General features: G+C 41.4%; 1 protein-coding gene across 1 annotated transcript in view; it reads left to right on the plus strand.

The window, feature by feature from the left end:
* The window catches only part of CCDC178 (coiled-coil domain containing 178), a 217,979-nt gene that overhangs the window by 164,823 nt on the left and 26,409 nt on the right, over window positions 1-26,747 (plus strand). Inside the window, exon 18 of the mRNA XM_075270518.1 lies at window positions 5,752-5,886. Within this exon, the coding sequence (XP_075126619.1) occupies window positions 5,752-5,886 (135 nt within the window). The remainder of the gene's footprint in view (window positions 1-5,751; window positions 5,887-26,747) is intronic.

The raw sequence follows: 26,747 nt of genomic DNA on the forward strand, positions 1-26,747 counted from the left end.
CTCAATATTTGTTGTTCACTGCTTTCAAAAATGTCTTTATTCTCAGGGTGTATGACAACACTGCAGCTACTCTCAGAGCTGTCAAGACCATAAGTAATGTTACTGTTAACATCCACATTTTTATTTTTAGTACTTTCTCAAGTGTCTCCTTCTCCCTCTCCTTTTGCCTGTCCCCTGCCCTGTTTTTTTCCAGTCATTTCTTTACTTCAAACACTGCTTAATTATAGTGATTGGCAACAATTCTGACACTGTGCATATGTCTCACTTTTTTTTTATATAAACAAGTATTTAAGGAAGAGACAGCATTAAATAACAGAGCTTTTTTTTAGTGCAGGCTAAAATACTGTACATATCTGAAGCAACACAAAAAACATCTAAGAAAAGTATATTGTTTCAGACTCCGTCATGATGTGTATTTGGTGAGCAAACTAACCTAATTATTTTTTTTTTAGGTTAGTGTGGGCTGCAATCCTATTAATATTATAAATGTGAAAGTTTGTGAGTTTGTGGGTTTGTGTGTTTGGATGTTTGGATGCTCGGATGTTTGTTCCTCAATCACCACCGATTTGGCTCATATTTTCCACAAACATAGTTAATATACCCGATTGCACAATAGGCTACTTTTCGTCACAATAACGCACATAAGTTTTTCCCAGGACCCACCCAAAAAGCCAACTTACATCATCCAATCTCACACACTTTGGACCATAGCAAGCCCTAAAACTTCACATTCCCCTCTACAGCCTAGCCCCTAACCCCACACAATCACATTCACATATACTTCAGCACTTTCACACTAACCGTAACGATACTGCAGGAGCCGACCTGTTTCACTCTCCGGCCCAGCCATCTTTACCGACCCCCACCACTAGGAGGATCCGCGGCACCGCCCACCAGACTACTCCACTGTCTTCACAGGAGCATGCGCACCTTACACACATAGACAACGTGTTGCCAGCACGCCACCATTTTGCGCCTACAGCTTACAGAGCAACACCCGACCCACTGGCTCCAGGCCGCAACACTCCCCGACGCCACTCTCACCTCCCTCCTATTGATGATCTATCCACCGGCCTACACAGCAACACCCGACTCACTGGCTCCAGGCCGCAACACTCCCCGACGCCACTCTCACCTCCCTGCTGTTTGCTGTTGATGATCTATCCACTGGCCCGACACTGGTAAGTGGCCATACCATTCTTGCATTGCCAGGACCTCTGGCCTGTATACTACGCAGGACCGACACCTTACGCTCAATAATAATCTTCTCCATCTCCCTGCGTAGCCTGTTTGTCTACTTAGCCTCCTCCAAACACCTCTCACTAACTTGCACCGCACTTCACCCCGTTAGTATGGCCCATGCCGCTGATGTTCCTATGCCAACCGCCCGCCATAGCCGCTGCTTATTGCCATAGCAACCCTGACTTCATTTCTACTGGCTGGGCTCCGTTCCCGGCACACGCCGTTCCATTACGGCGCATGTTGGTGCTTTCGCTGTAGCAGGTGCCCGGGAGCCGCATGACCCACATTGCCTGCTTAACCCCCGTGATGTCCCTCATTACTGCCCACATTCCCTACTCCGCCGCCTTCTCGGAGCTGGACCGCGGCAAGCTGCACGGCCGACATAGCCTGCTCAACCTCCGTGATGTCCCCCCATTGCTGCCCACATTCCATACTCCGCCGCCTTCTAGGAGCTGGACAGCGGCGAGCCGCTCGGCCGACATAGCCTGCTCAAACGCCCGTCATGTTCTCCATGATGTCCCCCATTGTTGGCCACATTCCCTCCTCCTCTGCCTTCTCTTACCTGTACCGTGCCTCTGGTCTGTCCCCCGCTGCGCGTAGGCATCCTCCTCCTGATCTCCGCTGTCTACACTGAGCTACGCTGCCACCGGCAGGTTACTATAGCAGCCACCGGGTCTCCCACGCCTCACACTCAGCTGCCTCTGTCCAGGCTGCTGCAGGCTGTGCTACATAGCCTGCAATAGCACTGGCACAATTAGGCAATGCATTGCAATACATTAGTATTGCAATGCATTGCATTCTTTAGCACACCCCCTGCTGTTCTACAACCCTATTGTTGAAATACCTCTGTCCCAAACACAATATGTACACTTTCCACCACCGACGTATACCAGGTGAAATAAAAAATATTTTGCATGCAAAAAGTCTCACGTATTCTCCAACTTACTACAAAAACAACATATCAACTTACATTTCATATCCCAGACCTTTTACACACTACTAAAACCTTGCCCGCGATTACATTTACACACTTCTACAATCACCGCAGACGAAGTCACGGGTACCAGCTAGTATTGTATATATGCGCATGCAGCAACAAAAAATGTTAAAGAATTTTTTAGATTAACACTCTGTCATACTGTATTGGTGAGTAGAGCAGAAAAAACCTGATAAATAACATGGGTTTTTTTTTCCCCAGATTAGAGCAGTCTAGAATGCGTGTTGGGTGAACATATGAAAGTTAGCAGGACTTTTTTCTCTGCCTTTTCTCTCCACTTTTTAAGCAGATAAGGTTTTTGTTTTTTCAAATCCCCAAGTGGACACAAAGGAAAGAAACCCAAACGCTTATGTGAACTTAGTGTAACAGAGTCAGTTGTCTGTGTGGCCAAGGAAAGTTTATTCCATAAAGGCATGTCATTATGCAAGACAAGGGGAGAGAGAGAAAATAAAAGTAACCATAAAAATAAAAAGAAGTAAGGCAGGAGCTTAAAATGAATAAATTAAGCATATTAAATGTAAAGGCCAAAATATAGCAAATAGAGATGAGCGAATAGTATTCGAAACTCTAGGTTCGAATACCTCCCTCCCATAGGAATTAATGGAAGCAGCCAAACACCCGCCGGCCACTTACATTCATTCCTATGAAGCGAGGTATTCGAAACTAGAGTTTCGAACACTATTCGCTCATATCTAATAGCAAACAATAATAGACTGTCGTATGTTTGCAATAGTTTTCTTCGCAGTTAAAAACTTTCAGAATTCGAAACAGGAAATACCAGAGCACACCAGATCTTATGAACAATGTTGTCTTCTTTTATTTTTCACATTGTCCTCTACACGTCTGACATGCGTATGACACGTGTTACAGGGTGCCATTGAGAGGCTATTTGCTTGCTATAAAATTATTCTAGAATTAATAAAATAATTTTATTCTAATGAATATGACTTTACAATATGATATGGTATTTGGTATATGGTAACACTTATAGCTGAACATAAAATCCATCCTAATACTACAATATATTCTTCTGTTTCTGACCCCTATAACTGTTCTCATCTCCAATAGCTTGTTAAAGTTAGTCTAAAACTTCTTGGATTGTTACAATTGAATAAAAATATCCAGTTGGTCAGTTACACTTGACAGATACCAGCTTTGTCGTTCTGTTTGAAAGATCAAAATGTATCTTCTAGACCATAGACCATTACTTTTTGGAGGCAGGGATTTCAGCCAAAGCTAATGTAAATTACTTGTCCATCTTCAACAGGCACACAGAATTCTCAATGCTATGTTCAGAGACAAAACAGGCCAATAGACATACAGGGGGAATTTATCAAGCACTGCACTCCATAATTCTGGAATCAGAAAGTGACTTTTCGAGGTTATTTGCACAAATTTTGACACCTTTTACATTTAGACACACCACTTACTCCACTTTTAAAATGATAGTGGTAAAGTGGTTAACCTGTTAAGCTGAAGAACACCAGATTTATCAGGTGCAAAAAAAAAATCGTCACAGTTAAACTGTATTGTGTGTGTGTGGGTGGGGGGGGGCAGTAGAAAGTAGAGTAATATCTCAGGACTAACATTAGGTGAATCAGCTCTTGCTCTTGTTTGATATTTACCGAAACCAAACAATTTTAGATTAATTTCAGGCAAACTAAATGGACACCGCAACATACGGTAAATTATTATACTCTGGAGTTTGAAGAAATCTCAGAGTATATTAGGAGTAGGCCCAAGGGAGGTGTATAAAAAATAAAAAAATATTTATACTTGCCTTCGCTCACCTCTTTCAGGCCTCCTTGCCATGTCTGGCAATCTGTTACATCTTCCTCCATGCATGTGACATCTCAGAAGAGAACCAATGCTGGTGTCTGGCGCTCTTCTGTGATATCATGTTCCTTGGATCATCTCTGAGGCCTGCGACTGGGCCTCAGCGGTGACATGGGCACATTAAGCATTATGATGTCATCAAGAGACCCCAGAGTAGAATAACTTCACATCCGGGTCTAATCTGAACAAGTTCAGACCAAACCAGAGGATCATTTTGTCCAAAAACCAGACATAGGTTCACCAATCCTTGATCGGAGCACATGTGCTAAACGTAAAGGAGTGTTCTGGCTACAAAAGGATATATCATCAGTATGGGATCTGTAGGAGAGGCGGCTTATGGACACTGGTGGTCACCTTTAAAAACCTGTTCAAACGAATGGGTTTTAAAGCTGACCACCAGCAAGCTGTCCCCTGTCTAGGTTCGCAGAGATTTTTGACAGAAACCCCGGGGCTGACAGCAACAGTAGTGTGAACACCTATTTACACAGTACTGTAATTTTTGTCTTTTTTTTTTGTAATTGTATCTCTGTTTTCCGCAATAAATAGAAGCTCTATCCAGCTTTTATTATAATATTGTTTTTGCAAAATCTGTAACTGGACCCCCAACTACCCTGTGCCTTTAACAATACTGGGGTCTTCTGTGTCAGAGGGGTCTTCAGGCAGAGTACGACTGCTTTCTCTGTACTCCTTATAGCTACACTCCTGGCTACAGCTTTTGTATTTAGTGGAGATAGTCTTTAATGATTTTAATGATGCATTCTTAATTTACAACCTACATGATGAGTTCTGCTTGCTCTTTCAGAGCGGTAATGGAACATTAACAGTTTTGTATTGCTGCGATTTTGCCGTTTTGACGTCTGGCTATAGATGCATATGTATATTTCCCAGCGTATGCAGTAGCAGTTCATTCTGTGCTAGGCATTGTGCTGCTATGTGATTCTCAGGATGTGATACATTTTCTATGACACCTTGCGTCACTTTTCAAAATCGACTTTCCCTCTAGTCCAGGTGCATGTTGACATGTCACATGTTCGTAGCGAGTCAGATTAATAGGAAGTTCTGTGTGGAATTTTCTATCCTGTTATTGTTCTCCCTCAGCGTTTGATGGCTGAGTTAATTCTCTTTAGTTTTGTCATGCTCTGGAGCGCACATTGCCAGGCTATGATAAGCTGTACAAGGAAAAGAAGGAAAAACATGATGTCCATCAAAGTCCTAACCTTGCATTTTAAATGTTTTGCTGACCTGACGCGCTGCTCTGAAGGCCTCGAAGGATTCCTTCTATCAAATAAAAGCTCAAACAAAAAGGTTCAATATGTCCTAAAGCTATCGGTTTTGAGTTAAACTGGGTGAAGTAGAAATATTTTACTCATCAGCTTTGCAGTCACAGAGTTTGCTTCAGCTAGAACAAAACTGCTGAGGCATTTAGAGAAAATTAACCCCCCATCCTGGCAGCCAGATGTGACTGGTTTCTGATGAATGCACATGAGTGGGCTGAAAAATCAAGAGACTGTGAAATTCCTGTCAGGTCTGTACAGTGCAGAATGGGCTATTGACTGCTTTCTATATTTCCCTCCATCATTCTTCTTGAACACTGCCATTAATTTCCTCTCCTGCTCTGGTTTGTGGTTTTTTTTGTTCACCCCCTCCTCTTTATTCTCTTTTTTTTTTTCCTGTAGATGTCGGTGCTGCAGAGCAGGATGCACCGGGCTTTGGTGGAGTTCTTCAAACAACGAGGCCTCTATAACCAGGCTGGGCTGGCCACGTTCCAGGCAGCCTCTCAAGAGAATGCTCAGAAAATATTAGCTGTGCAGGTAGGTGATTGCAAAGTAGTAGGAAAGATCATTCTGATCTAGATTGAAAAGCAAATGATGGGTAGTGTGATGAAGCATTAAAACCATATCCCATCAGGATTTTATAAATTTTTAACCTCTTCAATGAACTGGAATGGCATGCAGGATAAATTCAATAGCATGCATAGATTTCCAAATGTTCCCCATGCACATACCGGACATTTTACACACATCCACGTGCTCACATCTACAGGCTATAATTCTAACTTCATGAGACTCAACTACTTTTTCCAAAATATACCACTGAAACCCTATACAAAGCAATATATAATATTCCAGGTCACATAATTGCAGCCCAGTTTGTCCCTCTCAGAAATGGCATCACTCCTGGCCTCATTGATATTAGAGTCCATTCTGCTAACAGACCTAAGCCAGAAATGAGCCCACATATGAAATGTGGTTTGCTGGCGCATTGCCAACAATTTAATTTCCTATAACAGATCCATATTTCAAGCACATAAGACAGTGGGGGCTGAAATGTAAAGTACATAGTCATATTTCAATCTCAGTTATTTTATACAAGGTATCAAAAGCTCTGTAAAAGGACCAAATTTTCAGAAACTGGCTCACGTTGATATCTATGTAGACAATCCCAAAGAAAAGGGTATGAAAGATGGTCCTTAGTCCTGAGTTTAGTTAGGAGGATGAATGCTTGAACGAGGACATGGATGATTGCAAGTCAAGGTGAGTTGTGGTCATTTGCAAAAACGTAGAAAAAAAGCAGGGCACTCACCAACCAGCAGATAAAACTTGACAAAATTTTATTTCATTCCTTTAAAAAAACATCGTGGCACTCACATACAGGATTAGATATAGATGAAACAAGGTATAGCAGAAGTGACGATCGTTTCGTGCATGTTGCACTTCATCAGGCTTCTGGGGAGCCTGATGAAGTGCAACATGCACGAAACGATCGTCGCTTCTGCTATACCTTGTTTCATCTATATCTAATCCCGTATGTGAGTGCCACAATGTTTTTTTAAAGGAATGAAATAAAATTTTGTCAAGTTTTATCTGCTGGTTGGTGAGTGCCCTGCTTTTTTTCTACGTTTTTGCAAATTTCTGGACTTTCTTCTACTACATAACAGAGAGCACCCAGCCACTTATTCAAGGTTTCTTGGGGAATGGCAGCCCATTCTTCACGGAGTGCTGCACTGAGGAGAGGTATCGATGTAGGTCGGTGAGGCCTGGCACGAAGTCGGCGTTCCAAAACATCCCAAAGGTGTCCTATAGGATTCAAGTCAGGACACTGTGCAGGCCAGTCCATTACAGAGATGTTATTGTCGTGTAACCACTCCACCACAGGCCATGCAGTATGAACAGGTGCTCGATCGTGTTGAAAGATGCAATCGCCATCCCCGAATTGCTCTTCAACAGTGGGAAGCAAGAAGGTGTTTAAAACATCAATGTAGGCCTGTGCTGTGATAGTGCCACGCAAAACAACAAGGGGTGCAAGCCCCCTCCATGAAAAACATGACCACACCATAACACCACCGCCCCCGAATTTTACTGTTGGCACTAGACACGCTGGCAGATGACGTTCAACGGGCATTCACCATACCCACACCCTGCCATCGGATCGCCACATTGTGTACCGTGATTCGTCACTCCACACAATGTTTTTTCCACTGTTCAATCGTCCAATGTTTACTCTTCTTACACCAAGCGAGACTTCATCTTCGTCAAAATCGAAAAATCCGTCCGGCGATAAGGTGTTAAATTGTGCCTCCACATTTCTCTTTCAGTTGGCACTGGGTGTGTAGGTCCCTATAAAAGTAGCGGACATCTGTCCCACAGGAAAATCATTGTTGCAGTAATCTTTCATTGTAAACCCCTTTTGTAGATATCATCAATAAAATAAAATCGATCTAACACTTTTTCCAAAACTACCTGGATTTTGATGTTCATGTTTCATCTTATGTAGAGTTAGATCCCCAGATGCCACGGTACACAATCATAAAAACTTATATACAATATAACATACATTCTATGGAGAGAAATCGTACCAATATACATTTGAGGCTACTATTGCACCTGTTATATATGGATCTTAGTACAAGTTGTTTCTTTTTCCTCATGGATTGTGTGAATCTGTACAGCACTTTCTCTCCATCTCCAGAACCACCACAATCTTAAAAGGAGTCTACAACCAACAAAAACACGTCTAAACCCTTTATATGCTGTAGTAAAGGTTGTTATGGCATAATAAACATATCACTGAAAAAGAGACCATTTTTACCTGGTTTTAGCTGAAGCAATGGTTCACAGCAGGATGCAGACAGGCCCAAGTGGTTTATGGTGGCGATTGCACAGATGCATAATACTGATAAAATATCCACTCACACACCTACAATCCATGAAGGGAGTGGATTCCATGCATTCTAACCTATATATGGTGGCAGTCACATGATAATGTAAGGTGCACTATGCTGGATTACACCCAAATTTACGCTTTTTGGCACCAATATTGCACTTTCACTCACTATGCCACTATAGCAGCCACTACAACAGACTATAAGTGATTATTAGAGATGAGTGAGTACTGTTCGGATCAGCCAATCCGAACAGCACGCTCCATAGAAATGAATGGATGCACCTGGTACTTCCGCTTTGACGACGGCCGGCCGCTTAACCCCCCGCGTGCCAGCTACGTCCATTCATTTCTATGCGAGCGGCTGATCCGAACAGTACTTGCTCATCTCTAGTGATTATGAAGGTATTTTGTTTATGGGAGATCCAGAAGTACTGTTCTTGTATGGGGTTGGCAGGGAGGTTATCAAATTTATTTTAATAATTGTCCCATATCCCTTCTCTGTGTAATCCCATTATATGAATATTAATATCACGGCCTCATATGCCTACCTGCAACAGCGTCATACACTAGAAAAGTCTAATAAAACAATATAGGACTCCAGTATAAGGTCACTTGGTTGTACAGTGATTTTAGCATGAGAGCTCCTGTCCTAGTGTTCCTCTGTGAGTGACAGGAAGGACAGGAATCAAGGTGGACCCCTCACATAAAATATAGAGCAGACATCAGGAAATTACCAAGATAAATTCTCAGTTCAGATTCTGAGCACCTGAAATAAACCACTCACTGTTATGGCTTATGAAATCAGCTCAGCCCTTCAGGTAGAAATATGTATTATTGTAATTACCCATTGTCTGGCTGGATGTAATATATAGAGGGTCCCTCAGTCGGACATAGATCTCTGCTGTTCTACTGCTTTATGTCGAGTGAATGTCACGTCAGCTTGTTTCTTATCATATGACAAGCTTCATCACTACTTTTATTGTGGCCTTTCTGGAGTGTGAGGCATATTTAGTAAATCTAGCTCCTGCCGTAAGCCACACTTCAGTTATATGTGGGGATACCTTAAAGTACAGAATAAAGAAGCAGAGAAGCAAAGTCAAAGCCAAACCTGTTCAAGCTTCAGAAGGTCAGGCTCAAGTCCTCTGAGTCAGTGCATACAATCCAGAAAAATATGATAAAGTACCATTTATTCACTTAGTGTGCAGTAACATTTCAGCTCCTCTAAGGAATTATTTTTAAGATTACACATAGTTCCATAGTGGGGCTGAAACATTCAAAATTCTTAAAGTAGGTTCAGTAATATAGTATTTTTAATCAGCCAGTTGAGAATGGGGCTGCTGGTACCTGGAATACCCATATAGATGCTGACTGATCATCACTCCTCTAAAATATGCATCTTTGTGAATGAGATTTGATGAAATCTCATCCAATTTGCTATTACTGTAATATATAGTACATTTTCTGTCTACAAATCTGGATGGATAATCTGCAGTATGTCCTTTCCACAGAGATATACCCATCTTCCTCTCTCAGCAGCTTTGCCTGTTGTATCCTCTTCTCACTTTCTGTATTTTTCCACAAGTTAGTAGGCGGCTTTGACTGTTTGATGAACAGGACACTGAATGAAGTACTTTACTAGCTATAGACATTGCCTTTACCATAAGTGATTATTTATTATGATCATAAATACAGATGAAATAATATGCACTGTAAATGTATATTACATTACACATCGAACACTTATGCTTCTACAGAGAACGCTCTTGCAGTAAACTCAATGTAATTTGTGTGTCTACCTAAATAGATAATTCACACTGTCTGAGCCTTTATTAGCAAACTGTATTTAACTGACCTGATTGCTCTGCTAGCAATGCTGTACTTAACAGCTGAGAACTCAGACCCCCAAAGAACAGGATGGGGACCAAGAAAATGCTGCATAAACATTGGAAGACATAATCTAACATAGCAGGCAACGAAGCAGCATTTCTAAAGTAATATATGTAGTAAAACTCTTGAATTTACATAATCTAGCAGTATAGATGAGATCCTTGAGATGTGAATACCCCTTTAGGCTGAGGCCCCGCATTGCGGAAATGCAGCTTTTTTTGTTGCAGTTTTTGTTGCGTTTTTTTTCAGCCAAAGCCAAGAGTGGCTACAAAAGGAATGGGGGATATATAGGAAGTTCTTATACTTCTACTTTCTGCTCAAGCTACTCCTGGCTTTGGTTAAAAAAAACGCAAGAAAAACTGCAACAAAAAAAGCTGTGTTTCTGCAACATGGGGTCTCAGCCTTAAGGTGACATATTCCAGCAGCATACAATAACAAGGTTTTTGCAAAGCATAGCTTGTAAATTTTTGTTATGTAGAGTAGCAGTGGAGCAAGGAAGTTTGTGGCTGCCATTTAGTTACTCATCTCCAAGGCTCACTAGGACCAAGGCTCACTAGGGTCAAGTTCGTTTTTGTACCGTGTTAGGGTCAAGTTCAACATATTTTCAGAGTGTGGGGAAAAAACCCATCTGCAGGGAGGAAACCAAGCAGGTATGAGGAAGACAGCACAAACTCTGTATAGATGTGGTCAGATTGGAACCCTGGACTCCAGTGCTGCAAGGCAACGTCATTAACCACATTTGTCTTCGGGCCCATTGAAATAAGATAAATAAATCCCGCATTTTGATTGTTTCTGTGACAGAGGAATAGGTTGTATACATTATGCTTTTTAACTACACATCAATGCAGACTATTGTCTAATGGCTTCAGTAATAATCAATAACTTTTGTTTTTTTTTTATTTTACCGAACTGATTTTGAAATAAAAGAACAGAATTGCTTTTAAAGTACAAAAATAATTATCGAGCACTTGAAACGTAATGTCTGTGTTTTATTTCTCATCAGAATTCATTAGTGTGTAACATCAATAATTTAGCCCCTCATTTGCCAACACTGACTTGGCTGAGTAGTTCAATCATGTAACCCTGTAAACTCACTTTCCATTAAAATGAATGTTGCTGACAAAGGACAATGAAAGAGATACTCCATTTATTAACTAAAGAGAGACTTCATTTATCAATGTTTTAAATTTGGAGCTTTATGCAACAGAAGTTTGCTTTCGGTCCAAGTGTTGGTCTTGGAACCAAGAGAATTTAACCTTTTCTGAAATTACCCCATCTTTTACATGAATACTTTGAATTGCAAATGAGTTTCAAAAATTACAGAACTTTTATGGGGCATGTTAGGAATGTACATGGAGTATGAAGCAGGGAAACCGTAGTAGTAGCAAAGTTAACTTATCGTATTACAGAACTTATTGGCGGATTCTTTTATCCTCACTGTTTTCGGGCATTGAAACTAATCGTCTTTCAGTTCGGCAGATCAGTCTGTTTGTCCAAAATAATTGATTCTCTGATATGTTTTATTGATGGGGGAAGGTGGTATGAAAATTGGGAACAGAGTAATGATCTATGACTAATGGTCTATTTTTATATTTGTGAATTTGTTTATAGTCTCATATATTATCAAAGCCTTCCTTCAGTGATCTATTTCCTGATGCATACTTCCATTGGAAGGCTTTATCATATCTCACAATAAAACATGCAGCATACATTTCCCATTGGGTTCCAAGTATTAAAAATATACCCAGTGTTTTATTTTCTTACACTTGGAATATCTGTTCCAATATCTGCTCATTAGAGGTAGCCTGAGTGCCATTAGGTACCGAGATGAGATCCTCAGATCCCTTGTGAGACCATATGCTGGTGTGGTTGGCCCTGGGTTCCTCCTAATGCAGTACAATGCTAGACCTCATGTAGCTGGAGTGTGTCAGCAGTTCCTGCAAGATGAAGGCATTGAAGTTATGGACAGGGCCGCCCATTCCCCAGACCTGAATCCGATTGAGCACATCTGGGACATCATGTCTCGCTCCATCCACCAACTTCATGTTGCACCACAGACTGTCCAGGAGTTGGCAGATGCTTTAGTCCAGGTCTGGGAGGAGATCCCTCAGGAGACTATCCACAACCTCATCAGGAACATGCCCAGGCATTGTAGGGAGGTCATACAGGCACGTGGAGGCCACACACACTACTAAGCCTCATTTTGACATTACATCAAAGTTGTATCAGCCTGTAGTGTGTTTTTCCATTTTAATTTTGGGGATGACTCCAAATCCAGGCCTCCATTGGTTAATAGATAAGGGTTGAGCCGATCTTGAGATTTCAGGATCGTTTTTAAATCTGATTTCCGATCATTTTCCATTCGAACCCGATCCCAATGAAAGTCAATGGTATTTTTTAAATAATCGGCGATCGGATTTTAAAAACGATCCTATTCACTACACAGCATGGAATCCAAAAATTGAACGCTTTAATTTTTAGACTCCACGCTGTGTAGTGATTAAAAAAAATCCCCTGGCTACTTAAGTCCCCCCTGCTGTCCACTTACCTGCACAGAAGCGCTGCCACTGCCGATCCACACTGCTCTCGCTCCTCTTCTTTCTACTGCACATGTCTGCAGAGCACCATATGTACCCCACCTCCCAGGCTAGTGTTACTGATGCTGGGAGTAGGCAGGGCTTGTTGTGGCTTAGAAGAGTATGGGTGGGTACAGTACCCACCCACACTCTCTTAAGCCACAAGACCCGCCTTCTTCCTAGGTCTGTAACACTAACCTGGGAGCTAGGGGCGCACAAGAACCGAGATGAGGCAAGAAGAGAACAGACGGGAAGCGGCAGCGGATCTGTGCAGGTAAGTAGACTTGTCTATCAACTCTTCTGCTTCGTCCCTGCTTTATCAACTCAGCTCTTCTACATCTGAGATGTAGATCTCAGATGTAGCAGAGCTGATGAGTATACAGTAAAGCAGGGACGAAGAAGAAGAGTAGATAGACAAGTCAATGTACAATAATGCAGATGTAGCAGATTCAAGGATACGGCACAGCAGAGAGGAAACAGAAGAGTAGATACCATCTACTCTTCTGTTTCCCCTCTGCTATGCCGTAGGAATGAATGGATGCAGCCAGTGCGCAGGGGGTTAAGCGGCCGGACGCCGGCACAGGCTGTGTGTCGGCGGCATCCATCCATTCCTAACATTGTTAGCTTTTCCAACAATGCTTGGCCAGCAGCAAAGCATTATGGGAAATAACCTCCGACCTTGATCCTGCTTAAAAAGATCGGGATCGGAATTCCGATCGCAAAATTCACTGGATCGCCGATCGGAATCCGATCTTTTCCAATCCCGATTGCTCAACCCCATTAATAAATTTGATTTCCATTGATAATTTTTCTGTGATTTTGTTGTCATCACATTCAACTTTGCACAGAACAAAGTATTCAATGAGAATACTTCATTCAGTCAGATCTAGGATGTATTATTTGGGTGTTCCCTTTATTTTTTATATTCAGTGCATGAATATGCCAAACAATAATGTTTAGATTTCATGTGACCACATCCTTACCTCTAAAGTGCAAAGATAACTTTTAACCATTTCAGACACTGCTGAAATTAGTCCAATTTTGTTGTTCTTATAATACAGTTGGTATTTTGGGCTCTGGGATACATTATTCACTAAATCCTATTGAGTCTAAGTTAAAAAACAAGACACAACATTGGTCCCATCCATTACTTAAGTAGACGTAAGTGGACCCAAAGGGTGTCTTTTATGATGCCCCTGTTATTTTCTCATCATGAACATGTACAGCAGATTCTTTAAGGATCTTTTCCTTAAAACTACATTATTGTACTTGAAGTATTTGTAAATAAATATGTAAATTATATTATAAGGTAGAAATTATAATGAACCCTAGTCTCATATTTATTATTCTATGCAGAATTGGGCTGCAATTACATTTATATAAGAAAACATATGTGTCTGAATCTTCAACCATAAATATATACTATACACAAAAATTATAGAAATAAATGAATATTTTATTGTAAAATAGATCAACATACATACGGAGGGATAACCACATAATATAGTGTTACATCCCACAGGGTGAACAAAGGGGTGCGGTCTGACTCCCCATGGTTTCCATTTTTCCTCACTACCCAGTTATATATTGTGTCTCCTCTTTTGGTTTTTTTTTAACTTAAACTTATACTGAGTTATTCCTGGTATACAATGTTCATTATCTGGATTACTTTGTGATTTGTTCACACTGTGGGATTTAACCCTATTGTATGCGGTTATCTCGCCATATGTATGTCGTTTTCATCTATTATCTTTATATAATATATATATAAAATATTCGTCTTTTATATAATTTATGTGCATGTTCATGGTATATATTTATCATATTTAGTATGGATGAAAAATGAATTGTGCCCAACATGTCCAGCTGAAGGTTGGGAACTAGCATTTAGTTGTTTTCATAATATTCCATTACCATTAATTAACATAAAAATGTTAAAATTGTATTGTTATTATGTGACCTACAGGGATAGCAATACATTTTCACTGAAGACGTTGTCACTTTTTAAAATGCAAATCACCAAAGTAGACATAACTAGAGCCACTAGTAGATTCAGATTGTTTGTATTGGTGCATTACCTTTTAAAGAGGACCTTTCACCATTTGGGCACATGCGGTTTTATATACCACTAGAAAGCCGACAGTGCGCTGAATTCAACACACTATCGGCTTTCACGTTCTGTGCCCCTGGTGAAGAGCTATTGGTACTCTTCACTGTCAGAAGGGTGTCCTCACAGTAGCATCTATAGTGCTGTACTGTGAGAGGGGGCGTTCCTTACCACCTAGCGATGACGCTGAGCGGTGAGAAACGCCCCCAGTAATTGTCTATGAACGAGTATTGTCAAGAGGGGAAGGAGGCATTCCTCGCTGCTCCACAGTACAGCAATAGATGCTACTGTGAGGAAGGACGTTCCTGACTGACTGTCAGAAACGCCCTTCTGACGGTGAAGAGCTATCCGTGCCGGTACCGTAGGACACAGAATGGGAAAGCCGATAGTGCTCTGAATTCAGCGCACGATCTTCTTTCTAGCGGTATATAAAACCACTTGTGCCCCAGGAGGGGAAAGGTCCTCTTTAAAGGAGTATTCAGGCTGAAAGCCAAAACCACAGGGCCAGGAGCTTCAGAAACAGTAAAACGCAACTCTGTATTAATATTTATTATTTAATTATTAATTGGCGTTGTGCTGGTTTATTTCAGTCTCTAGGGTTTGCTTATTATTAGTATTTTCTGCCTATTTTCCTTCTTGTTGCTTTTCTCTAGGACTGACAGAGTCCCAGATGCCAATAGCTTTGTTTACAATGTGGCTTTGGTTGTTTGATTTATTTACCGGTATATTTACTGGGCTTGTGATCGGATGACTGTTCCTTATTCTTGTTCTACTTTTCTGTCTTTTTGTTCTCCTTAGCTCAGACATGTCCATATGATTAGATCCCCTTACAGTGTAATACTGAGATGTGTGGTGTGATTGTAACTATAGACACGAGTCAGCGTAATATGGATACGGCGGTTGGCACGTGTCTGATGGGCGGCCGCTTTTTGCATCATCGGAGGTGTGTTCCCATTAATTGGGCATGCCTCTTATGATGCTGATTTAGTAGGTGGGACTCCGGATATATACAGCTGGTCTCGCTAAGTGTACTTTGCGGACAGTTATCACTGCTGACCAGGCTACACAGACCTCTACACCACAGAGGCTCTACCTCTTTGCCTCTGATGAGCTGAGGTTACTTTCAGTAGAAACGCATCAGAAAATTTTTTGAGTCAGTAATCATGTGTTGTGTGTGTGTGTTTTAGTCAGTAGCCATTGAGAGTGTAATGTAAGTTCTTTGCTAGACTTTGAGTTAGATGTAGTGACCACTCCTTTACTGATTTTCAGTTATTTAGTGGTTGCATGTTCACAGCATGGCTGTATCTACCTATGTGCTACGCTATGCAGAATAATGTGGTTGAGGGGAATTACGGCTGAGGAAGGATTGCCTTGCCTATATATATAGGTGGGTTCCACTTCACCCGTTTGGATGTTTGATCGCTGTTGTATTTGACATATATGAAAAAACAATTCATATAGATCAGGGGTGCCCAATACGTCGATCGCGATCTACTGGTCGATCGCAAAGGACGTATGGGTCGATCGCGGGATGCAGCCAGGGATCCCCGATGTCTGCTTGTTCACAGTGCAGGCTGAGAGTCGACTCTCAGCCTGCACTGTTAACAAGCACTCCAGACACTTGCAGGCCGGGTAGCAGCAGCTCCGGGGGATGACGCGCTCCCTGCTCTTAGGGATGGAGGGAGCCGGGGTGCTGCTTGTTCACAGCGCAGGCTGAGAGTCATCTCCGGACACTGGCAGGCAGGGCTGCCGCAGCCCCAGCCTGCCAGTGTCTGGAGATAACTCTTAGCCTGCGCTGTGAACAAGCAGACAACGGGGATCCCTAGGCGGCCACAGAATGCTGCTGTCTCCTGCTCTCATGCTCCACCCGGCCCCGCCCACATGCCCGGCCCTGCCCACAGACACGCCCCACCCACAGGTCCGCCCACAAGAAGTGGGTAGTAGATCTTTTGCCTTGGTCAGTTTATAAAGTAGCTCACATGCTGAAAAAGTGTGAGCACCCCTGATATAGATGAATGGTTTGGGAGTAAAATTCCCTACTTTGTTAATATCCATCTCTATACCCGCACTACACACCATGGAGTTTGACTGACAAGTTTATTACACATATTTGCCAATGATACACTGGACATACTGAGATTGTCACCATACTTTTAAATTTATTATTAAAAGTCATATTTTAAGTGTACTTTTTATGTTTAATAATTTATAATTTGGTGCACAAACAGATATCTTTTCCAGACATTGGGAATAGAATTTGAGAATGAGTTACATTGTTTCATTAACTTCAACAGAAGTAAACAGAAGCAGAGTAGCTCACTGTGTTACGCTGTTTCTATTACTCCTATATACCGATATGGCACTTATGGAAAAAGCATAGAACATCTGCCTTTGACTGATTCTGAAATTCCTGGCCACTTCATTTGGGCAGAGACACAGATATTCTCATCTGTCATGAAAGGCAAAGAAAAGAATAACCCTTTAATAATGATGTTCATAGAAAATGTTCACTTAACTATAACAACCGCACATTGATTCTTGGTTCTTCCTGGCTCAGTGGAATTAATAACAATTCTAAAAATCATAATAATAGCCAAATTCTCAGTAATTCGAGGAGACTGCCCATCCAACAATCAAAAACTACCTATTTACATTGAATGTACAGGATGTTTCTCTCTTACTACGAGTAATTGTTTTCTCTTAATATTTAGCGTTCTGTTACCCTATACAGTATTACATGTATTAGGAAATATTAGAGGGCTTGTATTAAAATATAATCTTTACATGGCAAGTTCATCCATTTACATTTTTAAATTGGTGATCCAGCTGACTTACCTGGCTAAATATAAGGAAGTGATTTTATGCCTGTGTGTGCCAGTATATCAAATCTTAATTTTTTTCCCCAACCTGCACTGTCTGCAACCGATAAGATTTTTGGAAAGATTTATAGCTAAGATGATTTTGAAGGACTTGATGGACTGATGTTTAAGACTTTTATCAAATTAATTGCTAAATGGCTTTAGCATTTTTGTGCACAAATCTCTAGATAAAGTAAACTGGTCCTTGTGTAATGTTTCAGTATAATAAATAGTTTAAAGCAACGCATTTATTATTTGTATACTTCAGAAAACCTTGAATTGGCCTCTTATCTACTGCTGCAGGATATATCTTCATTAAAGCGTATTTTTCTATTCGGTCCTTTCACAATACAGAATAAAATTTCAATAATACGACTTAATTGCATAAAATGTAAAAAATGATTTAAGTACCTGATTTAAGTAATAATTTACATTACGTTAAGTGAATGCAGTCATCTGATCTATTGTAAATCTACTGTTAGGGAATTATTTATCCAGTTTACTAAAACATGGAATACAGGTCACTGGTCAGAACTATAGAAAGCAATCTCAAACAAGCCACCTTTAGGCTAAGACCCCACGTTGCGGATATGCTACATTTTTGTTGCTGATTTTGCTGTGTTTTTTAAGCCAAACCTAGTAATGGCTATGGAAGGATTGGGAAATATACAGAAAGCTCTTATACTTCTCTTCTGCTCAATCCACTCCTGGCTTTGTCTCAAAAAAACGCAGCAAAAAAGCGCTGCGGGAAAAACCCCAGCAGCAATGCATCATGATTAGAGATGAGCGAACACTAAAATGTTCGAGGTTCGAAATTCGATTCGAACAGCCGCTCACTGTTCGAGTGTTCGAATGGGTTTCGAACCCCATTATAGTCTATGGGGAACATAAACTCGTTAAGGGGGAAACCCAAATTCGTGTCTGGAGGGTCACCAAGTCCACTATGACACCCCAGGAAATGATACCAACACCCTGGAATGACACTGGGACAGCAGGGGAAGCATGTCTGGGGGCATAAAAGTCACTTTATTTCATGGAAATCCCTGTCAGTTTGCGATTTTCGCAAGCTAACTTTTCCCCATAGAAATGCATTGGCCAGTGCTGATTGGCCAGAGTACGGAACTCGACCAATCAGCGCTGGCTCTGCTGGAGGAGGCGGAGTCTAAGATCGTTCCACACCAGTCTCCATTCAGGTCCGACCTTAGACTCCGCCTCCTCCGGCAGAGCCAGCGCTGATTGGCCGAAGGCTGGCCAATGCATTCCTATGCGAATGCAGAGACTTAGCAGTGCTGAGTCAGTTTTGCTCAACTACACATCTGATGCACACTCGGCACTGCTACATCAGATGTAGCAATCTGATGTAGCAGAGCCGAGGGTGCACTAGAACCCCTGTGCAAACTCAGTTCACGCTAATAGAATGCATTGGCCAGCGCTGATTGGCCAATGCATTCTATTAGCCCGATGAAGTAGAGCTGAATGTGTGTGTTAAGCACACACATTCAGCACTGCTTCATCATGCCAATACAATGCATTAGCCAGTGCTGATTGGCCAGAGTACGGAATTCGGCCAATCAGCGCTGGCTCTGCTGGAGGAGGCGGAGTCTAAGGTCGGACCTGAATGGAGACTGGTGTGGAGCGATCTTAGACTCCGCCTCCTCCAGCAGAGCCAGCGCTGATTGGCCGAATTCCGTACTCTGGCCAATCAGCGCTGGCCAATGCATTCTATTAGCCCGATGAAGTAGAGCTGAATGTGTGTGCTAAGCACACACATTCAGCACTGCTTCATCACGCCAATACAATGCATTAGCCAGTGCTGATTGGCCAGAGTACGGAATTCGGCCAATCAGCGCTGGCTCTGCTGGAGGAGGCGGAGTCTAAGGTCGGACCTGAATGGAGACTGGTGTGGAGCGATCTTAGACTCCGCCTCCTCCAGCAGAGCCAGCGCTGATTGGCCGAATTCCGTACTCTGGCCAATCAGCGCTGGCCAATGCATTCTATTAGCCCGATGAAGTAGAGCTGAATGTGTGTGCTTAGCACACACATTCAGCTCTACTTCATCGGGCTAATAGAATGCATTGGCCAATCAGCGCTGGCCAATGCATTCTATTAGCTTGATGAAGCAGAGTGTGCACAAGGGTTCAAGCGCACCCTCGGCTCTGATGTAGCAGAGCCGAGGGTGCACAAGGGTTCAAGTGCACCCTCGGCTCTCCTACATCAGAGCCGAGGGTGCGCTTGAACCCTTGTGCAGCCTCAGCTCTGCTACATCAGAGCCGAGGGTGCGCTTGAACCCTTGTGCACACTCTGCTTCATCAAGCTAATAGAATGCATTGGCCAGCACTGATTGGCCAGAGTACGGAATTCGGCCAATCAGCGCTGGCCAATGCATCCCTATGGGAAAAAGTTTATCTCACAAAAATCACAATTACACACCCGATAGAGCCCCAAAAAGTTATTTTTAATAACATTCCCCCCTAAATAAAGGTTATCCCTAGCTATCCCTGCCTGTACAGCTATCCCTGTCTCATAGTCACAAAGTTCACATTCTCATATGACCCGGATTTGAAATCCACTATTCGTCTAAAATGGAGGTCACCTGATTTCGGCAGCCAATGACTTTTTCCAATTTTTTTCAATGCCCCCAGTGTCGTAGTTCCTGTCCCACCTCCCCTGCGCTGTTATTGGTGCAAAAAAGGCGCCAGGGAAGGTGGGAGGGGAAATCGAATTTTGGCGCACTTTACCACGCGGTGTTCGATTCGATTCGAACATGGCGAACACCCTGATATCCGATCGAACATGTGTTCGATAGAACACTGTTCGCTCATCTCTAATCATGATTCTTCCCGCAGTGCGTTAGACAGAAAGTTCGCAGAGGTTTCCTCTGTAGACTTTGTGTTACAATTATACCTATGGGAAAACCACTGGCATTTCCTTAGATATAATTGATATGCTAAAATTTACAAAACCACATCGGTTGTCGAAGTCACGGCGTGTCCACACCACAGTTTTTACTGCCAAGTGGGTATGGGATTCACTAGAATCCTATCCACTTTGCCCTGACTGTAAAACGCTGCGATTTTTCCCTCAGTGTTTCCACTGCGGGAAAGTTGCGGTGTTTGCGCCCCGTCGGGCCCTGGCCTTACAGGCCTCAGCATTAATCTGGCATTGCTCTGTGGAAGGAACCCCAAGATGTTCATAAAAACCCAAAAATGCAAATCACATTAGGCAGCCACCAAACCTACTAAATATAAGTGGTTGAGAGTACACATAGTATCTCAGATGTCCTATAATAAAAAAAATTCTATTAAAGAAAGAAAATTAAATTTTGGTTCTTAAAGCTTACCATTTAGTAATAAAATTACCCGGGTACCACAATCAATAAAACGATTAAATATTGAAGCCCACTTATACATAATGAGATTGCCTAAAACAGACGTCAGCTAGTGCTAATACAACTATATATGAACCCCTATACACAAACTAAAATAAGATAAAATTCTCTATCCGAGATCAAAGCTGGCCTGGCTTGGGGCCATGCAGTATACCATAATAGAATATACATGTTGCGATGGCGTGCAGCACCTGCACATTTAGTGCTATTCTGGTGCTAACACCCTGTTGGAGTTTACAATTGTGCAGGGAACCAAAGTACTCCATTCAAGTTCAGCAGTAGAATCACTGCTCACAACAGTACAGAGAAGTACAGTATTAGCATTGTGCATGTGTTGGTGTCTGAAGACATGTTGCTTAAGGAATTGGAGCAAAATGTTCCAGTTGATCCTGAGTAGATAGTGGTGATCGCTGGTCTCTGACATTTTTAAGGTGCATTTAGTTTGTATTTTTCCAGTGGCCAGCCATTACTAGGATATCAGTGTAATGAAATACACATAGACATGTGGTGTGTGTATTCAGATCAAACCGGTTTCGCGGTGCAGAGCATAAAACGCTCACCTGCGCTCACGGCCGGACATCTTTCAAACCCATTCAAACGAATGGGTATTGAAGAGTCCTGCAGGTTTCTGTCTCCTGCCTCTGTTTTGTGCAGGAAACGGAAACCTGTATGAACGGAGACCGGGCGCAGATGTGAACGAGCCCTTAGTCAAACACAAAAGGCATTTGCTATGGAGTGGTAGTATTACCACTAGCTGACCTCTGCTTTAGTTAACCTCATAAGATAATTTGAATATATATATATTGATAGTGGTAATTCAATTAACCAAGTGTTATGGGTTTGTGAGAGCCAGTATTCAGTTTTTATTCACCAGAGCCGCTATAAGGCAAGTCGGACTTGGCTGATAAGGGCTCTGGGGGTGTCTGTGGAGTACGGTGACATAAAACAGGTGTAAACTCATAGGAATCAGACCAAACCAGATGACCACTGGCAGGGGGAGAGAGAATTGTCAAAATAAACTAAGTTAAACTCAGCCAAATCATAAACAGAAGAAATACCAGAAGATGAAGCCAAGGTCAAATCCAAGAGAGTTCAGATACAACCATATCAGAATGGGAGGGTTTACCAAGTAGACTATACCGCAGTCAGTAGACAAGGATGATCACAACAGCAAACTGGGTGAGTCAAATGGAATGAATAGTTGAACATACTTGGGGAGCCAGGACACATAAAGCACTCACAGGTAAATCCATAGTGCCCTAGTGACACCAGAGCCAAGTTTATATACCCCACATCAGCTGTAACGCTGATCGATGAATCCTAAGACGCTGAGAGGCCAACCTGCCCCAGCCAAACTATAAAGAGATGGTCATGTGACAAATGCGCAGTTTTTTCTCCATCTCCTTTAGGATTGCTACATGACCAGAGCAATGGCTGTTAGTAAAGAAGTGCCACTGTAGTGCGGACAGTTAGATTCCTAACATTTACTCTGAAAATAGGTATTTGAGGAGTGCTTGTATGTTTATTAATAAAAGGTAAGACATTTCACGCTAGAGAACACGTAAGCACAATCTCTTACACTCCCATATCATGTTATTTTATACTAAAATCTTTGTACTTTAAATGATTCCTAGTGTCACTACATCTACTGAACAGGAGGGAACACAGCCAGGAGTGGTGAGACAAGCAATCCAGTGTAGCATAATGTGTCACTCTTTACTAAGGAGTCCTTGCCACCCTCTATAAGGATCAGTCACAGTTACCATTTGCTCCGTTAAAGGGGTTTGCCAGGACAGGGATTACTCTCTAATAACTGAAATGATGTATTATAGGTGGTTTTATAGGGGGATCAGCCACAGTTACCATTTGCCTCTTAAAGGGTTTTACCATAATGTATTACCTATCCATAAGTAATATATTATGATTCTGGGAAACACGTTAAGGGTTGTTAGCCACAGTTCCTCCAAATAGAATGAGTCACAGCTCCCAAATTAGAGTTACTGTGAGTTTTTAAGGGAATCCCTACAAGTTTTTAATATGCTATAAGATATTGTGCAAAAATGTATAAGCAGATTTTTTTTTTTCATAATGGTGAAAAACTTTTGTCACTTGTTCATTAAAAAGCAGTTTTAACTACACTGTTGGCTTCTGTCTATTGGATTCATATTTGCATATTGGTTTGGATCACATGTCACTCTGACTGTTCTGTGCACAGGATCCAGAATACAGGAGGCTGAGGAATAAAGGGTGAGCTGACCTATGTAGTACTAGATTTCATTATTGGTGCACTGACTGCCAGAAGTTATGCCTAATTTCTACCCTGTGCCCGCTGAGGATACCCCTATTAAGGCCGGAGTTGAAACACTGTTCTTGATAAATGTTCTCCAGGATTCTAAATCAAAGGTTTCCGACTCAAGTCCTTATAAGTTCCCAGTAGGTCATGTTTTGAAGATATCCCATAGAAAGAACACCGGTGACAGTTCCTGATGCACTGACACATATTCCATTTTGAGAGTATATTCACACTAGGCAGTGTGTAATGACTGAGTAGTAACACAGTGGCAAACACACAGGGGCAGATTTACCAATCCTGTCCAATAGATAGTGTAAAATTAGGATAAACAGTTTTAAAGTATGTCAGTCTTTTGCAATGGCTGACGCTGGATAATAAATCTAGTGCGTGTTTAGATTGTCTTGTCTTACCACCAATTCGTTGGCTTCATCAACACAAAACTATGACACGATGTTGCCGCTTTTGTTTGCACAGAATGTCACTTGTTAAGCAATGCCTTTTCCCTTACTAAGTGACATCTCTTACTGCTAAGTCGTGCCCCCTTGTTGAACAAGGAACAAAAAGTGTCTAAAACAATAAATGTGATGTAATTCACACGCACTAGACTTTTGGCTCAATTACATCAGCGTTCTTGTGCATATTCGTTAGTAATTCTGTCCCCATATTGACATTCAGTGTTGCCATAAATCACAGGTTGAATAAAACTAGTAGAAATGTTATGTTTTCTTGTGGTTTGCCACAGGAAATCCTCAAAATATAACATCTAAGTGGCTGTTTTGGTATAGAGTTAAGAAAAATTGTTCTAGTTGATTGAAACCTGTTATAAGCAGCTCTGACTATTATTAGGTGCTATGGCAGGTTTAATAATGTTTTTGGTGCTAACAGTTGCCCTAAAATGAAAAATAAACTGAAGGGAATACAATCTTAGTCTTAGTTTACCTAAAGTTAGTTTAGATGAGCAGTTTAGGTATAGTTTGTTCACTTTGCTTTAATTCTTGTGAAAATCCTAAAGGGTTAACAAACGTGTTACATAGTGATTTGAATACTATGAAGGGTCCAGTTTTTGAAATAGGGTGATGTATGGGAGGTTTCTAATACTTAGATCCCTAAAGCCACTTCAGGACTGAGTTGGTCCCTTAAAAAGCAGGATTTGGAAATTTTCTTGAAAATGTGAAAAATTGCTGCTAAACTTTATAACATCCTAGAAAAAATTAAAGACTGGGCCAAAAAAAAAGATGCCAAGACAAAACAGACATCTGTTAAACGTTAATCAATTACCTATTTTGTGTCATATGACTGAATCAGTCTTGCAGGTGTAAAAATGGAAATTTTGGAATTTGCTAATTTTCCATTTTTTTTTCCTATAACTTTTTTTTTTTTCTAAACATATTAGCCGAAACTTGTCACTAACATAAAGTACAATGTATCACAAAAACAAACTGTCAGCACACATGGAAAAGTAAAAATATTCCTAAGTTATTGCAACAAAAAATTATGTCTTATTGGAAATATTGGGCTGCATCTTCAAGGTTAAAACTGGCTTCGTCCTTAAAGAGTGTCCTTTCACCACATCCATCAATTCAAGTTCATAGCATCTGTTAATAGGCGTCACTCTACTAATTTCAGCACAGTTGGAATTTGTTCTCTAGCTCTCAGAAGGGCAGTGTCAGGCGGATGGGGGGGGGGGGGGCGGTGATTCAGAGGCCGCCAGTGTCAGAGCTCAGAATCACCCCCCATTGTCTGTTCCTGCCTGATACTGCCCTCCTGACAGTACAGAAACTAAATAGCATCAAATAATCATCATCAGGCACCAAAACTAGCTGCACTTATTTCTTAGGAACGTTGGGACTAGAGAAAGAAATCCAACTGTTCATGAATCAGTGAGGTAGCATCTATTAATTGATGTAAATAGCTGGACTTGTTGGAGATGGTGAAAAGTCGTCTTTAAAGGGTTAATGTGGAAGCCAGTGGTGTTATAATTGCCTTCATGTATATTTCAAGACCAGTAGTTTTTGGAACCAGAAACCTGACCCAAAATATTCAGAAGTGCCCGATTTATGTGTTTGCCAAATTTTGTGCAGATTGGTTAAGAGTAGACATCAGACAGTAGATAACAAAAATGCATTTTTATATCTACAGTGAAACCTCTTTGAGATAAGCACCAAAAATTACACCAAAAAGCCGTCTTCTAGAGATCCGGTCTTCTCAAAGAAGATTGCTAGCATGGATTACAGAAAATGTGGTCTGGGTAAGGAGGTGGTCTTCTCAAAGAGGTGGCATTTTGGAGAGGTTTCACCATATAACAGAACAGTTGTAATATCATGATATTCATGCTAAAGAGACTCCTACTAACACCCCCAATCTTGCAATCTACTATAAATTATTAACAAAATGTGTACTGCTTGCATGCATTCAATTCATCTTGAGATTGGTGGGTTAATGTGGCATTTCTGACAACAGACTGTCAGTAAATGCTTCGCCTGGAACATACTTTGAGTCTGCGCTGAAGGTCACAGTATGTACTGAATGCAGCAAATAAAATTCTGGCAGGTTGCAATAAGTTAGAGTCAGCAGCGCCCGTGCAGCACATCTTCCATGTATTTGTTCTTTTGCCATGGTGTAACATTTAACTAAGTGCTTTAATTCAATAATTCAATAATAATACCTATTGCGGTCACTCGCGTTTCTCAGATTTTGCAGCAATAGCTAAAGTTCTGTTTCTTTACATGCAACTACGCATTAGTATGAAAGCATACATGCCCATTAGCCATGACATTACAACCACTAGCCACCTGATACTAGAGTAGTTAGTACCAATGCACGCTCTATGTCTTTGTATCCAGCAATTAGAACACTTAGGGACATGGGCAGTTTTCTTCAAAGGTTGTGTACATTTGATGTTTGTACTTAAACACTATGTTTGCTGAACATATGCAGAGCCCCATGGACCCAGTGCATACCAAAGAAGTTCCCTTATTGTCCATATACCTTTTTCTACTATACGGAATAGTATACTGAGTAGACTGAGCTACATTATTTCCTACAGTCCTGTATACCACTGATGGTAGGCTCTTATGTAGTGTGAACCTGGTCAGTGATGCAGAACAGCAACATTAATATCCTAACATAGTGGGATCAAATAATCAGCTGGTCTAGGACAATAAAGATGTAATGTCATAACCTCCAGAAGTCTAGGACATTGATGGAACTGATACTAGGATCCTTGGGGGATCTAAGCCACTTAGAAGCTTAATGCCACAATCTCTGGTGTTCTATGGCAGGGAAGGTTACTGTAAATGCCAGGATCCCGATTAATTTAGTGTAGTGAATGAAATTATTTTAGATCATTTAAAGGGGTTCTCCCATACCAGTCTTTCAGCCAGGCTGTAAGTAGTGTCT

The sequence above is a fragment of the Leptodactylus fuscus genome, chromosome 4 (assembly GCF_031893055.1).
Source record: "Leptodactylus fuscus isolate aLepFus1 chromosome 4, aLepFus1.hap2, whole genome shotgun sequence".
Classification (NCBI taxonomy): Eukaryota; Metazoa; Chordata; class Amphibia; order Anura; family Leptodactylidae; genus Leptodactylus; species Leptodactylus fuscus.